Source organism: Passer montanus, unplaced genomic scaffold, assembly GCF_014805655.1.
Source record: "Passer montanus isolate IOZ18808 unplaced genomic scaffold, ASM1480565v1 scaffold175, whole genome shotgun sequence".
Taxonomy (NCBI): domain Eukaryota; kingdom Metazoa; phylum Chordata; class Aves; order Passeriformes; family Passeridae; genus Passer; species Passer montanus.
Genome location: NW_024364826.1, coordinates 422,952 through 437,230, shown reverse-complemented (window position 1 = coordinate 437,230; position 14,279 = coordinate 422,952). Strand labels below are relative to the sequence as shown.

The 14,279-nt window shown below is 57.3% G+C and overlaps 1 protein-coding gene across 2 annotated transcripts; it reads left to right on the top strand.

The window, feature by feature from the left end:
- The first annotated feature begins 6 nt into the window (after positions 1-6).
- ARRB1 (arrestin beta 1) lies at positions 7-13,143 on the top strand. Of its 2 annotated transcripts, XM_039704436.1 has the most exons (16): positions 7-384; positions 5,322-5,352; positions 5,949-6,009; positions 6,432-6,476; positions 6,831-7,027; positions 7,588-7,647; positions 7,763-7,830; positions 8,270-8,405; positions 8,485-8,569; positions 8,667-8,739; positions 9,074-9,211; positions 9,407-9,490; positions 9,693-9,716; positions 10,584-10,654; positions 11,026-11,077; positions 11,709-13,143. In XM_039704436.1, the coding sequence occupies exons 1-16, from the start codon at positions 365-367 to the stop codon at positions 11,818-11,820; spliced, it is 1,257 nt and encodes a 418-aa protein (XP_039560370.1). In that variant the 5' UTR covers positions 7-364; the 3' UTR covers positions 11,821-13,143. The 2 variants fall into 2 exon arrangements, with proteins under 2 accessions (XP_039560370.1, XP_039560371.1); XM_039704437.1 differs by lacking the exon at positions 9,693-9,716.
- Positions 13,144-14,279: the final 1,136 nt, after the last annotated feature.

The window sequence follows — 14,279 nt, the reverse complement described above, 5'->3', positions numbered from 1 at the left end:
CTCAGGGGCGGGCGGAGGCGGCGGCGGCGGCAGCGTCCGCACCGGAACCGGGACGGGCCGAGCCCTGCCGAGCGGCTCCGAGCCTGTCCGAGCGGCTCCGAGCGGTTCCGAGCGGCTCCGAGCGATTCCGAACCGGCCCGAGCGGTTCCGAGCGGCCCCGAACCGGCCGGCGTGGCGTCCGCCCGGGCCGAGCCGAGCGGTTCCGAGTGTTTCCGAGCGTGCTCGAGCGTTTCGAGCGGTTCCGAGCGGGCCCGAGCAGGGCCGCACCGGGCCCCGCGCCCGCCCCGCCGCCGCTCCCTCCACCATCCAGCCAGTAATTTTCCAGCCGGCGCTTCTCGGCTGAGCCCGCAGGATCGGCGGGGCCATGGGAGACAAAGGCACCCGGTGAGTGAGGAGCGGGACGGAGCGGAGCATCCCGGGGGGCTCAGCCGGGCATGGCGGGGGAGGGGTGGGAGCGGCGCTGCCCGCGCCCGGCGCTGGGGCCGGTGGCCCCCCGGGCTGGCCCCGCTGCTGGGATGCGGTGCCCCCGAGGGGTGGCGAGAACCCGGAGGCTGGGGGCGTCGCTGCTCCCTCCCCATCAGCTTTGGAGCCCGGATGGATTTGGGATGGGGGAGGCTGTTGTCATCGCAGTGACGCCGGGGGACCCGGGCCCTGATGTCACTCCCGGCATGCGGCACAGCTGGGGGTGTCAGGGAGCACGTGCCAGCCCTGGAACGCGGGGACACGAGGGCCTGCGACGCCCTCGTCCCGTGGGAATGCTGCCGTGGGGACGCTGCCTTTCCGGGGCCCCTGTGCAGAGGTGGATGGGGACCCCCCTGTGCTCCCCAGGGCCCGCTGGGCTGCGCATCCTGCAGGCGGCTGTTGGGATTTGAGGGACAGCCTGGTGACCCCCGCCAGCCCTGGCCTGGGGGATCTCCTGTGACACCCGCTCACCGGCTGGCGCTGGCAGAGCAGGCAAGGAGTTACGCTCCCATTCTTTGCCCCAGTCCCTTTCTGCCCCCTTAGCCATTAATCGTGGGGGACCGGGGTTTCAGAGGGCTCCTGCTCACCCCTCAACACCATCGCCCTCCCTCTGCTCATCCCCGTGTCCCCTTGGCATCAGGATCAGGGGGCTTCGGTGCAGCCTCTGCTCCCCCCTCTCCACGGCCACGGCAAGAGAGAAGGATGAGGGGGTCTGGCCCTGCCTGGGCAGAACCTTCCAGAAGCATTGCAGTGTTTTGGAGTGGCAGGATGGGAGTTGTGGGTGCCTGTTGACCTCATCCAGCATTTTGGGAAGCGGCTGCTGCTGATGCTGGGTGTTGGTGCCCCAGCCATGGCTGACAGCATCCGTTTCCTCCTTGCTCAGTATCCTGAATTGTTAAGAATTTACATTGCGCTCCTGGAGCCGGCGGACAGCCCCACAGATCAGGGGGCTGGAGCACCACTGGGTTCCCCCCAGTGTCTGGGTGCAAACCCCAGGACGCAGCTAGTTTGGCCTCCAGGGTTTTTCGGGTGCCAGGGGGAGCTTGGTGAGCAGCATTCCCATCAGCAGGCGTGCCGGCAGGAGAGGCATGAGCTGATCTTCTCCCTGCCTACGCAGTGTGTACACTGGGAGCCAGGGGAGGGTGAGGGGGGAAGAATTAGGCTGACAAATCCCTCTTCCTCTCCAGTTTGGATCTCGAAACCCAAATCCACTGAGTTTGATCAGGAGGTTCAGCTGTGGGAGCTGATTTACTGTCCGATTTCCCCAAAAGCCCATTTTTGCTGATTCCTGCTGTGGCACCCCACTTTTCTTGGGAGTCACCAGTGGGAAAAGCTGGAGGAAACAACTGAATTGCTGGCTGTTGGCATCATTGATCACCTTTCCCTGCTTTTCCCACTCAGCACCCTGCCAGTCCAGTTGCAACCCCACACAGGATGCCCAGCTGCTGGAATTCCTGGCTGCTGGGATTCCTAGCCTGCGACTTGAGGGTGGCTTCCTGGTGGCTGGGAAGTGCTGCAGTGGTTCTGGTACACCAGAGCCCACCTTGGCTGGCGTTAAGCACCCCTTGCACCTTTCCTCTGGCCCAGTAGTACCATCCAGCCCCTCTGTGGCATTCCATCATGGCATCTTGCTGCTAGGGGGGGTGACCCCCACCTACGCCAGACCTGCTGCTCAGTCCCTCTGCCGCCCCTTTCATCCCTCTGGATGAAGCCATAGCATGTGGAGCAGGACAGGGATCTCCACTGGAAAGAGAAAGAGCCCTAGAAGGTGGCTCAGGACTCCTGCTTCCTGGATGTTGTTTGGAGAGCAAACTCTGGTAATAACAGCAGGATCCAGGCACATCCCGGATCCCACAGCTGAGGCGTTTCCTTGCCAAGGAAGTTGGTGGAGCTCTGACCCGGTTGGGGGATGCTGCTGCTGACCCTGGGAGGGGATAGATGGATAGATGGATGCAGCAGCGATGCAAAATGCAGCACTGGGCCTGTGGGATGCTCTTGCTTTGGGATTGGCTGGCATGATTCTCCAGGCTTATCCAGGCACAGCTGGCATGGAGCTTCTGGCCGCCACCATGGGGTTGTGCGGGTGCGTATGATGTGGTTTCTGGTGGTTCCATTATCCCTGGAGGTCCTTTCTAATGTGGCTCTAGCTAATTAGATCTGCCAGCCAACCTTGTTAGCATGAGAGCTGGCAAAATCCCTGAATTCTCTGCCCTGGGTTCAAAGGCAATCAATGGCGTTTGTTGCCATCGGATCCTGTTCCGATGCCTAGGGGAATTAAATCCTCATAAATCTTCCCAGTCAAGATCCAGCAGACCCCACTCAATCATTGGCCAATAAATAAAGCCATCATTAGCCCTGGCTGGGTGCCTAACAAGCTCATTAAGGGATGGGATCTGTGGCAGGGAGAGGGCAGGAGAGCTGGGATGTGGCTGTGTGGCAGCATGACAGGCTCAGGGGGCACTGGCACTGCCAGCCCACGGCGTGAGGCCCCGAGCCTCTGATGGGCAGCAGCGGAGGCCACTTCCTGCCTCATGCCTCCAGTATTTCGACACCAGGAAGGGCTGGAGGGGGAGGGAAGGCTTCACACTTCCTCCTTTCCTCCCTCTAGATCCGGTGGCGGGTGAGGGTCACCCCGCCGGCAGCAACAGGCTGCCGTGTCCCCGTGTGCCCCTTCCCTTCTGTCACTGGTGCTGCAGGGGAGATGTGAGCTCCTGCACCCGTGGTGTGGGGCCAGGCAGGGCTGCTGCACCCGCAAGATGAGGGCACTGCACACTCATGCACCCACAGTGAGGAGCCAGCCTGGGCTCTGCGTGCACAGCGTGGAGCTGTGCAGGTCTTACATTCTATGGGGCTTCTGCACCTGCAGTGGGTGCCTCAGCAGGTTCCGTGGGGCTCCTGTTCCAGCATGGTGCCAGCGTGAGAATGTGCCAGGCAGAGTGGTGAGGAATGGCTTCCTGCAGCACCTGCCATCAGTGTCACTGCACTGGGTTCATTAGCAGCTCTGTTAGCGTCTGCAGGGCTGGGTGCGAGCATCACCCCTGTCTCAGGGGGCTGGCAGTGGCACCCACTGAGCTCCCAGCCTTGACTGCCTTTTCTGGGGCTCCCCAGCACACCTCAGGTTGTGATCCAGCATGCTGGACCGTCTTTGGGGTTTCCCTTGGGAGCTGGTCTGTGGGGTGTGGGGTGACAGGCTGTCAGGGGATGCTCCTTATCCTGCTTTGAAGTAATGCCTCATTAATTACCCATGAAAATCCTGCTGTTCGTTGCTCTGGGCTCTCAGGAGGATGTATGCATTGCCCCTCCATCCCTGACTCTGGAGACTGATCCCCCCATGGCTTTCAAATCTCAGAAACTGTGGGGTGCTTATGCTCTTCCATGGCAAGTTGAGGCCTTTGTCTCCCCAAGTTGCTTACCTGGAGCAGCATTCCCATTAATTCCATCTTTCTTTGCACCAGCACAAGATCACACCTTCATCAGCAAACCCTCATGACAAATCCTGCTGTGGAAGTGCTTTCCCATTTCGGCTGGGAATAGTCAATCCCCCAACCCCCACAGGGAAAAGCCATCCAGGAAGAGCCAGCAGGATGTTCCTGATGCTTCCAGTGGCTTGGGACAGCCAGAAGGATGTCCCCAATATTTTATGTGTCTGGCAGAGGGTTCCTGTGGCTTATCTGGGGACAAGGGAATGAGGGCTCCCAGCCCCCACACTCCCTTATCCAGACTAGATCCTGCTTCCTGGGCAGAGCTTGGCCAGGCTCTGCTGGTCCCCATGGCTCGAGAGAGAGAGTGGGATGTGGAGACTTGCAGGAGTGCACGGACACACATATGCAGGGATGCAGGGACACAGGGACAGGATTTCAGGGATATGGCAGTGAGGGGTGTGCCCATCTCCTGATGCATCCTGCCCCATCGTTGGGGTGGTGGGCACCCCCAGGCTGGAACCCAGCTGCCTTCCCTGCCTGCCCCTTGCCTGGGTGTGGGCAGCTGCAGGCACGGGGGTGGCTGAGGGTTACTCACAGTGTGGGTCCATCATCCAGTAGCAGCCTCTGACATTTTGGTAGAGCCAAGCAGCTGCCCTGGGAAATTGGTTTTTTTCCAGTCTAAAACCACTACTAATCTTCCCGGATGGTTTTAATGGAATTTAAAGGCGAAGAGGGATTATCTGAGGAGAACACATTATGGGTGGCTTTGTGCCAGGGCAGGCTCCAAAAAATCTGGCAGCACCAGGCACCCTACCTGCCTCTGCCCGCCTCCTGCCTGCAGCAGACAGGCTGGGAATGCTCTGGCATTACCCAGCAGTGGCATGTTGGATCCACATCCTTTCTCCCATATCTCTGTGGGGTGTTTCAGAAGGATTTTGGGAGTTGAGAGGGGTGTCTGGGGGCTAGTTCCGTGGTTTGGAATAGGAATAAAAACCCTTGGGGACAGGAGCACCCAGACTTTTCTTGCTTTTCCAGTGGCTTTGGGATGCGTCCATGTGAGGTAATGGTGAGGTGGGTGGGATGCTCTCATCCTGTGTGTGCCTTGACCCCATGGTCCCACATGCTGGTCCCCAGGGCCAGGTGGGTGCTGGGGTGCTGCTGCTTTTCACAGTGGTCTCTGGGCACCATCCTCAGGCGGAGGGGTGGGCCAGGGTCCGGATGCCTCCATTATCCAAAGCTGGGTCCTGGCACTGGGTGCTGAGGGTTGGATGCACCTGGCACCATGGGATTGTGCCAGTGGATGCTTCTTCCCCCAGGGACCCTGCCTGAAGGGGAGAGCTGGACAGCTGCATGGACAGGGAGCAGGAGCAGAGTGGGGGGTTCAGGAGTGGAGGGTACCCCTTGCTCCAGCACTCACCCCCCTTTGCTCTTTTGCAGGGTGTTTAAGAAAGCCAGTCCTAACGGGAAGGTAAGGGGGACATGGAGGGGAAACCATGGAGTCACAAGCATGGCTGGGAGGGAGGGATGGGCATGTCCCTGAACCCAGATTCCACCCCGTGCACTGTGTCTGTCTCAGCATCCTGCCAGGGTGGCAGGAAGGGAAACAGGCACAGTGGGGCTGGTGGGGGGTTTCCCAAGGTTAGGGGTCAAGCAGACAGGTTTTGGAGTGCTGGGGTGCAGGTGACTCTGCCTGTGGGGGTTTCGGGTTGGGCAGCAGGAGCTGATGCAGAAAACCTGCCTGGCAGCTACCTGCCCTGTGCCTCAGTTTCCCCATCAGGAGACAGGTGAGAGGGTGACACTGGGGGGCTCATCCCTGCCTGACAGTGGAGTACAAACCCCTGGGGTGCCACCCAAGCGTCCCCAGATGCAAAGTGCCTCCACCTCTGGGACATCTGGAAAGGTTGCAGACTTTCACTGGAATGGAGTGGGATTGGATTTTGGCTACCACAGGGACAGAGTGACACTGGGGATGATGAGGAATATGGACCCCAGTGGTGGAGACAACATGGGGGGGCCCTGGGGAGTCTGCTGTGTGCACCCCTGACACCCTGTTCTCCCCTGCAGCTCACTGTCTACCTTGGGAAGAGGGATTTTGTGGACCACATCGACGTGGTGGACCCCGTGGGTATGTGGTGGCAGGAAGGGGACCTCAGTTGTAGGGAAGTGCATGCCAGGGTGGGCTGGGCTGTCTGGGAAGAAGAATTTTGGGGAGCAGAAAGCAGCTGATTTGGGATAATACTCATGTCCTGCTGTGGCTTTGCATATGCCCTGGGTGCAGTAGGTGCAGACTGTCCCTGCTAGCAGTGTGTTCCCCCAAGCCCCATTTGGCAGCTTGGAGTGATGACTCTCTGTGTAAAGGGGGAGCATGTCCCCCCTTAATTGTGCTGGTGTCCCCCCAAACCCTGCCTGTACATTCTTTTGTAACCCTGCCATCATGTCCCCTGACCCTGCCATCGTGTCCCCTGACCCTGCCATTGCATTCCCTGACCCTGCCAGTGTGTCCCCCCGTCCCTGTGGTGCATTTCCAACCTGGCTGTTCTGTTGCAGATGGAGTAGTGCTGGTGGATCCTGAATACCTGAAGGAGAGAAAAGGTAATGTCTACTCCTGGGATCCCTGGGGCCACAGGAGTGGCACTGCCACCGAGTGATGTTAGCATCCCCATGCAGTCCTACCCAGGCATTGGCATCTCTGGGCCCTTTGGTGGCAATTTCCAGCCCCCTGTCCCCGTGACAGATTCCCTGTCCTGTGGAGAATGAGGGGGCTGTGGTGGGCATCCGAAGGCACAGCTGGCTGCTGAATCCTCATATTCTCAACATGGCATGTCCTCAAGCCACCACTACTTCCCAGTGCTGTGGGACTGGCATGAGCCAGGATGCCCCCATGCCATGATGGTCCCCTCCGTGACCCACACCCTGCTACCGACCTCCCCTTGTCACCCTCTGCAGTCTTTGTGACGCTGACCTGCGCTTTCCGCTATGGCCGTGAGGACCTGGACGTTCTGGGGCTGACCTTCCGCAAGGACCTGTTCGTGGCCAACTCCCAGGCCTTCCCCCCGGTCCCCGAGGACAAAAAGCCCCTGACACGGCTGCAGGAGCGGCTCATCAAGAAGCTGGGCGAGCATGCCTACCCCTTCACCTTCGAGGTAGGTGACAGCAGGTGCTCGGGGGTGCTTGAAGGGACAGTGAACCCTTTGGTGGGGACGTCAGGGTCCCATCTGGCCCTGTGGAGTTGTGGTTGGGGGTGAGATGCTGCTGTCTGTGATCAAGACACAGCTTTTGGTGGTGGATGTTCAAACCTGTGAGCAGAAAGTAGCCACTAGTCTGTGTCAGCACCAAGGGGTTCATGCCAACACTGGGAATCCATGCCAGGCCTGGACAGCTTGTCAGGGAGTGGGGTGGGGGCAGACCCCCTGCTTCTCCAATTTCCCCAGCACAGCTTTGGCAATGCTGCCCCCCACCCCTGGAGCTCTGTGACATTTTACAGTGCTCAATCCTATGGCCTCAAAAACGGCCCTGACGCCCTGATTTCTCAAAATCCCTAATTAAAACCCTCTAAAATAATGTATTTTTATAACACTTTGGGATTTGGGAAATGCAATAGTAAAATGAGGATGCAGCCTGGATTTCCTTCTTTCCATTGTGGATAGGATAGGGAAGTACTGGTAGCCCCCCGAAAAGTTCCTCACCCCCCTTTCCCTTCCAGATTCCCCCCAACTTGCCTTGCTCCGTCACACTGCAGCCAGGCCCAGAGGACACGGGGAAGGTAAGGTCCCCCCACGTTCCCATGCCACTAGGACTATATGAGTGGCCACTGAGTGGCTCTTTGGGGAGTACAAAGGGGTTTCTCTGTCTCCTTCTCCCCCCTTCCTGGTTTTCAGGCCTGTGGAGTGGACTACGAAGTTAAAGCTTTCTGTGCTGAGAACCTGGAGGAGAAGATCCACAAGAGGTAAGCAGAGAGGATCCATCCAGCCTGGATGGGAGTGGCATCCTTCTGGTACTGGCAGCAGGAAAGGGGCACCACAATTTGTTACCCACCTTGGGTGAGATGTTTTCCAGAATGGGATAGAGTTGTCTTCCAGGAGGGGGCTTGGATGGTGATGTTTTCCATGATGGGGCTGGGATATGGAGATGTTCTCCAGGATAGGAATGGGTCAGAGAACATTTTGGGGCTGGCATATCCACCACTGTGCAAGGAGCCCAACACTTGCTATGGGCAACCTGGCCCAGCCATAGGGCTTTCCCCTTTTAGCTCTGGTGGGCATCCAGACAAGACCTTCCATGGCATCCTTCTGACCAGAAGACCAGAAGAAAAGAGGGATTTGACCCAATGGGCCCAGAAAGGGTAGCCTGTGGGCAGCCTGAGTTCTCCTCTCATCTTCCCACAGGAACTCGGTGCGCCTGGTGATCCGTAAGGTCCAGTATGCACCAGAGAGACCCGGCCCCCAGCCCATGGCAGAGACCACCCGGCAGTTCCTCATGTCAGACAAGCCACTGCACCTTGAGGCATCCCTGGACAAGGAGGTGGGCAGGGACTGGGGAGTGTACACGGGTGGGGTGACCCTGGGGATCTCACCATCCTCTCTGTTCTGCTCCCCTGCAGATATACTACCATGGGGAGCCCATCAGTGTCAACGTGCATGTCACCAACAACACCAACAAGACCGTGAAGAAAATCAAGATCTCAGGTGAAGAGTAGGGTTGTGTCCCCTACCCCACTGGTGTCCCTGTCCCCATCCCTGTGGGGACCTACCCTGATCCCCACCTCGCTGTGTCTCACCCCAGTGCGCCAGTATGCTGACATCTGCCTCTTCAACACGGCCCAGTACAAGTGCCCAGTGGCTGTGGAGGATGCTGAGTGAGTACTGGCTCCTTGGGAACATCATGAGGAGCCCTGGAGACCTCAGCGGGGTCTTGGAGGAGCATTGGAGGTCTCCTGCCCCATTGCAGCCCCACTGGGATGTTGCACTTGGAAAACAGGAACCAGTGGAAGGAACAGGGAGATGGAGACCATTTTTCTGGTGGCATCTTGGGGATGTCATCCTCTGTGTCCTCCAGGAAGGAGATGTTCATCAGGCTGTGGCAGGGATGGGAATATCTGGAGTTCACCAGGCTAAGATGGAGATGTCTGGGGTGGTCTGTGGGAGCTGTGGGTGGCTGAGGCTCTGGCTGATGGTGGAAATCTTCTCCAGTGATATGGTGGCCCCGAGCTCGACATTCTGCAAAGTCTACACCCTGACTCCCTTCCTTGCCAACAACCGGGAGAAGCGGGGGCTGGCGCTGGATGGGAAGCTCAAGCACGAGGACACCAACCTGGCCTCCAGCACACTGTGAGCCCCTCTACCCCCCAGGGCTCCTGTCTCCCCTGCAGCATGGGGGCAGGACCTGGCCCTGGTGGGCATCCAACCCCTGCTCCAGGGGTGATGCTTGGGGTAGAGGAGATCCCACGGAGGGGCCTCCAGGAGGATAGGGGGCTGGTCCCTATGGACGTTCCCTCACTGATGCCCACCTGCCCCTTCCTCCAGATTAAGAGATGGAGCCAACAAGGAGATCCTGGGCATCATTGTCTCCTACAAGGTGAAGGTGAAGCTGGTGGTGTCACGAGGAGGGTGAGTGTTGGGCACCCCCACCACCCCACCGTGCTGCACCTCCTCTCTAACCTTGGGACTGGTCTGTGCTGCAGGTGGGGCCCCATCATCCTTAAAGCTCCCCTGGGACTAAGCAGCATGGGCGGGACAAAAGGTGTGTGGGGGTTGTGTGTCCTTGGGAGGGGACAGTGACTAACGTGTTGTATCCTTTGACTCATGCCAGCCTGCTGGGAGACCTCGCCTCCAGGTAACACCACACTCCCCCCAGCACCCCCCAATCCTCACTGCAGTCCCCATTGCACCCCCTCAGCCCCTCAAGGTGCTACCTGATCCCATGCCTGTCCTGGGAATTCCACTGTGTTGGGGATGCTGTCTCACCTAAAGCAAAAAGCCTGGCAGAGGTGGGGCTAGGGTGATGAGGCTGGGAATGCTGGCAGGGTTTGAATTCTGCATCCTCCTACTTGTACTGGAGTGAGAGGCCTGTGGGTGCTGCTGGGGAGAGTGAGCAGGGCACAGAGGTGGCTCTGTAGGGCTGAGCATCTCTGGATGTGGGGAGGCAAGTCTTTGGGGCTTCCTAGGTCTTTATTCCCACATCACTGCCCTCCCCACAGGGAGGTCCCTACAGGGACCATGGGACTACTCGTCCTCTTCTGGGACACTTCTCTGTCTGAGCTCTGTCCCGCCTGCCCCTGGGGCAGCTTGTGGCTGTGCTTAGGCTGTCATGCCCTGATGTCACCATGCCCACTGAACACTGGGAAAACTTGGTGCACCTCCTGCCATTCCCATGTCATTGCTGACTGCAGCCTAAGCTCAAGGGATTTTGGATACCCCCCATAGCTGCTGAAGACAGCTTTTTGTCATGCTGCTCTCCCTCCTGATGCCCCTCTACTTCCCAGGGGACCTGTGCTGATCCCCCACCCTGGAATCCAAGCTCAATCAAGAGGCATGAGAGCTGCTGAGCAGCTCCATGGAGGATGACACAGGGGTTTGCCCAGCTTTGTGGTGTCTACAGCAGCTGTAATGGGGGTGCTGTTCTGCTCCCCCTCTGCAAATTTGCCTCGCTCTACATGTAAAGTGCAAGCAGGCCTGTGCTTTACCCTGGTGTCTCTTCCAGCGACGTTGCAGTGGAGCTGCCCTTCACGCTGATGCATCCCAAACCCAGGGAGGAACCAGTACACCGGGACAGTGAGTGTCTGTCCCTGAGTGACAGGGCCGGCATCCCTGGGGGTGGGTGGGGGCAAAGGGAATCAGTGAGGCTGCACAGAGGGAGATTCTTGGCTCCTGTTGACCCTGTTCACGGGGCCTCAGTGTTAAAATCATGGGGTGCTCTCATCAACCCAGTGTAGCCAAACTCCATGGGGGGTTCTATCCACACACTGGAAGTGGTGATGCCCCAGGGGAATCTCAGCCACCCCAGTGGGATGGCAATGATGACTGCAGGTGGGTCTCACCCACCCTGGTAGGAGGGCAGAGATGATCCTGGGGAAGTTGTCACCCACCTCGGTGGGATGGCAGTCACCACCCTCTGACTAATCCTGTGTCATCCCTTTGTTCAGTTCCAGAGAATGAAGCACCCATAGATACAAATCTGATAGAGCTTGATACAAAGTAAGAGACTAAAATACACCCCTCCCCCAATTCCCACATTTCGTGTGGGAATGTGAAACATGGCGGTTGCATGGCACCCCCCCCAATCTAACACCCGCTGTGCCATGGGATTGGCACGTGTGATTAACCCCACGCATGTCACCTGTAATGCATGACGCGTGCTGTTCCCCTCTCTCTTCTCTCCTCCTTCACCCTTCCTGCATGGCTTTCCAAAATACAGGAGAAACTGCAGTAAGAGGCCGCTGGGATCGTGTTGGGGGTGTGGGAGGTTGTTGTCACAGCGTTCCCCGGGCTGGTGACACGTTTGGGAGGTTTTAGGGTACTTAACCCACCCAGCTACTTCCTGCCGGTCTGCGGTTCCCCCAGAGTGGGACAAATGCCAATGGCCCTGGTAAAGCTGCACCTGATGGGGAGCTTGGGGGCTCTTTTTTTGGTGCATTGGGCAAGTATTAAGGCAGCTTTGAAAACCAGGGCTGTTTGCTAGAGATGGGGAGTTTTGGGGCCCCCTGAGCTGCTGTAACATCGTGGCGGTGCAGGTTGAGCTCACTGGGCAAGCTGGGACAGCTTTGCGGGACAGGAGGTGTTCCACCTTGCACCCCACCTAAAGCCCCTTCCCTTGTGTCCCCACTAGCGATGATGACATTGTGTTTGAAGACTTCGCCCGCCAGCGACTGAAAGGCATGAAGGATGACAAGGAGGATGAGGAGGAGCGGACAAATTCCCCACAGCTCAATGACAGATAAGCGAGCCCCTCCCAGCTCGCCACCCTGCCCCAGGGACACCCCTACATTAGGCTGCTTCTCTTTTCTATAATTAATTAATTTTGTTTTCTACCTGTACTGGGAGCCTACCAATTGCCCGATGGCCACAGGACCTATAACCGTCCAGCTGTGCCATGTTGTCTCTTCATCCAGCTGCCAGAGCTGCTGTTTCCCGTGCAGGGCACGGCCAGGGAGGTGCTGGAGGCAGTGGGGCTCACTATAACTCCGTCCCTGTCCAGCCTCCTGCCACTTACTAGAGCCCTTTACTATGAGATGCCCCTTTTATGAGTTTTATATAAGCCCAGTCTCAACACCAGTTTGCTACAGGGAGGGGGGTTGCAGCAGAATTGTGGGGGGAGGGTGTTTTTTTTAGGCAGCCTTCTCATGGGAAAAGGCACCTCTGCACCTTGGTGTCCCTTCCTTGCACCCATGGCCAATCCCCCTCTGTCCGGCCCTGCTGCATGTGTTCCCTCCCTGGGATGCACGAGCCTGGCTTTAACTTTGGCCCCTGCCCCAGCTGCTCCAAACAAAGTGGGTGGGCAGTACCTGCCCTTTTCTTCCCCCAAGTCCCCCCAAAGTGGCCAACCCCTGGGGTCCTCCCAGCTGCATCTGTTTTCACACCAGTATAATCTCCCTGGAGGAAACCAGCTCAGAGCTGGGAGCTGCTGGTGCCAGGTTAAGGCGGCAGAGGGGACCCTGTGGGTCTGTGCCATCTGCCACACACTGCTTGCTCTGGGAGAGGCCTCAATGCCTCTTCACAGCCATGGCAGTGTTGTGGTGGAATAGCCTTGTCCCCCAGAGGGATGTTGCCAGGGATACTTTTGTCCTGCCAAGCTGCAAAGCCCCCCTGGTTGATGTTTCGCTCTGCCTGCATGGGATCTAGCACCTATTTGGGGGTAGGGGAGAATCAGGGCTTTTGCCACCCTAATCAGTGTTTCAACAGATGCTTGTACCTCCCGGATTGGTGGTGCCTGGACCTCCTCCCCCCTCCAAGGGTCTCTGGTCTCCCACCACTCACTGAGAGGCCATTCCCACTATTTATTGTGCTGTTGCAGTCAGCGTTGTCATCTGAGAGCATTTTGTAGGGATAGCTCCATCCCTGCCACCCTGTTTGTGGGGTGCTGAGCTGAGCCCACCCCCCTCCCCCTGTAATTTTGGGTAAAGCTGATGGGCAGCGTGGTACTTCTTTTTGTAAAGTGGTTCCTTTGTACTGATCATTGATACCTGCTGCTTTGGTTTCTTCACCCTGTCCGTGATGTTTCTGTGTTCTGTCAAATAAATTATTCTAGTTTATTAAACTCAGAAAAAAAAAAAAAAGGAAAAAAGAAAAAAACAGTAAAATACAGTCCCAATGCTTGGACACTTTTGTTGGCTAAGGGTGGGGGAACTGGCACAGGCAGCAAGTCACAGAACTATAGAATGTTTTCAGTTGGGAGGGACCTTGAAGCTTATCCAGTTCCATCCTCCCTGCTGTGGGCAGGAACACCTTCCCCTAGACCAGGCTGCTGAAAGATCCATCGAACTTGGCCTTGAACACTTCTAGGGATGGGGCAGCTTCTCTGGGCAGCCTGTGCCAGGGCCTCACCACCCTCACAGGGGAATTTCTTCCCTCCTGTGGAAGGACCAGGGAGCAGCTACCTGCCCTGCTCATGCCACCCCATCCCTCCACTGATGACAGCCTCCCTGGTGTGCAGAGACATGCAGAGGAGGTAAGGAGGAGATGAAGGATTCTGCATCCCACAGCAGGGACTGGGCATTATTTTGGAAATGAAATGCATGGTCATGCAGTACTTGATGAGCACAGGGCACTAAAGACCTGCTTGTTAAACAAGCCATGTCCAGTCTGTGTCCCATTGAGGAACTGCTCAGAGCTAATTTTAACGATCACAGAATCATTGAGATTGGAAAAACCCTCTAAGATCAGAGTCCAGTGGTTCCCCAGCCCTGTCAAGGCCACTAAACCATATCTCCAAGAGCCACATCCAAACATCTGTTAATGCTGCAGGAAGTTTCTTATACTCTCTGAGAGCAGTAGGAGCCAGTACTGGGGAATGAGCCATGTAACACCTCCATTTATGGACCTGAATTCAGAGACAGTGCCTCATGGAAGGGCTGTGGTTTGTCCTCTCACAGTCAAGGAAGGAGAAACCCTGCCTCAAGTTGTGACAGAGGAGGTTTAGATTGGATATTAGGGAAGATTCCTTCCCAGAAAGGATTGTTCAGCCTTGGGGCAGGCTGCCCAGGGCAGTGGTGGAGTCCCCATCCCTGAAGGGATTTAACAGATGTGTAGATGTGGCAATTGAACACATACATAGTTTAGTGATAGATTTGGCTGTGTGTGGGTAAAGACTGGACTCCGTGATCTTAAAGAGCTATTCCAACATGAATGATTCCATGATTCTGTCTCCAGCTGTGTTACCTTGCCCAGGGGTTAAAACTCT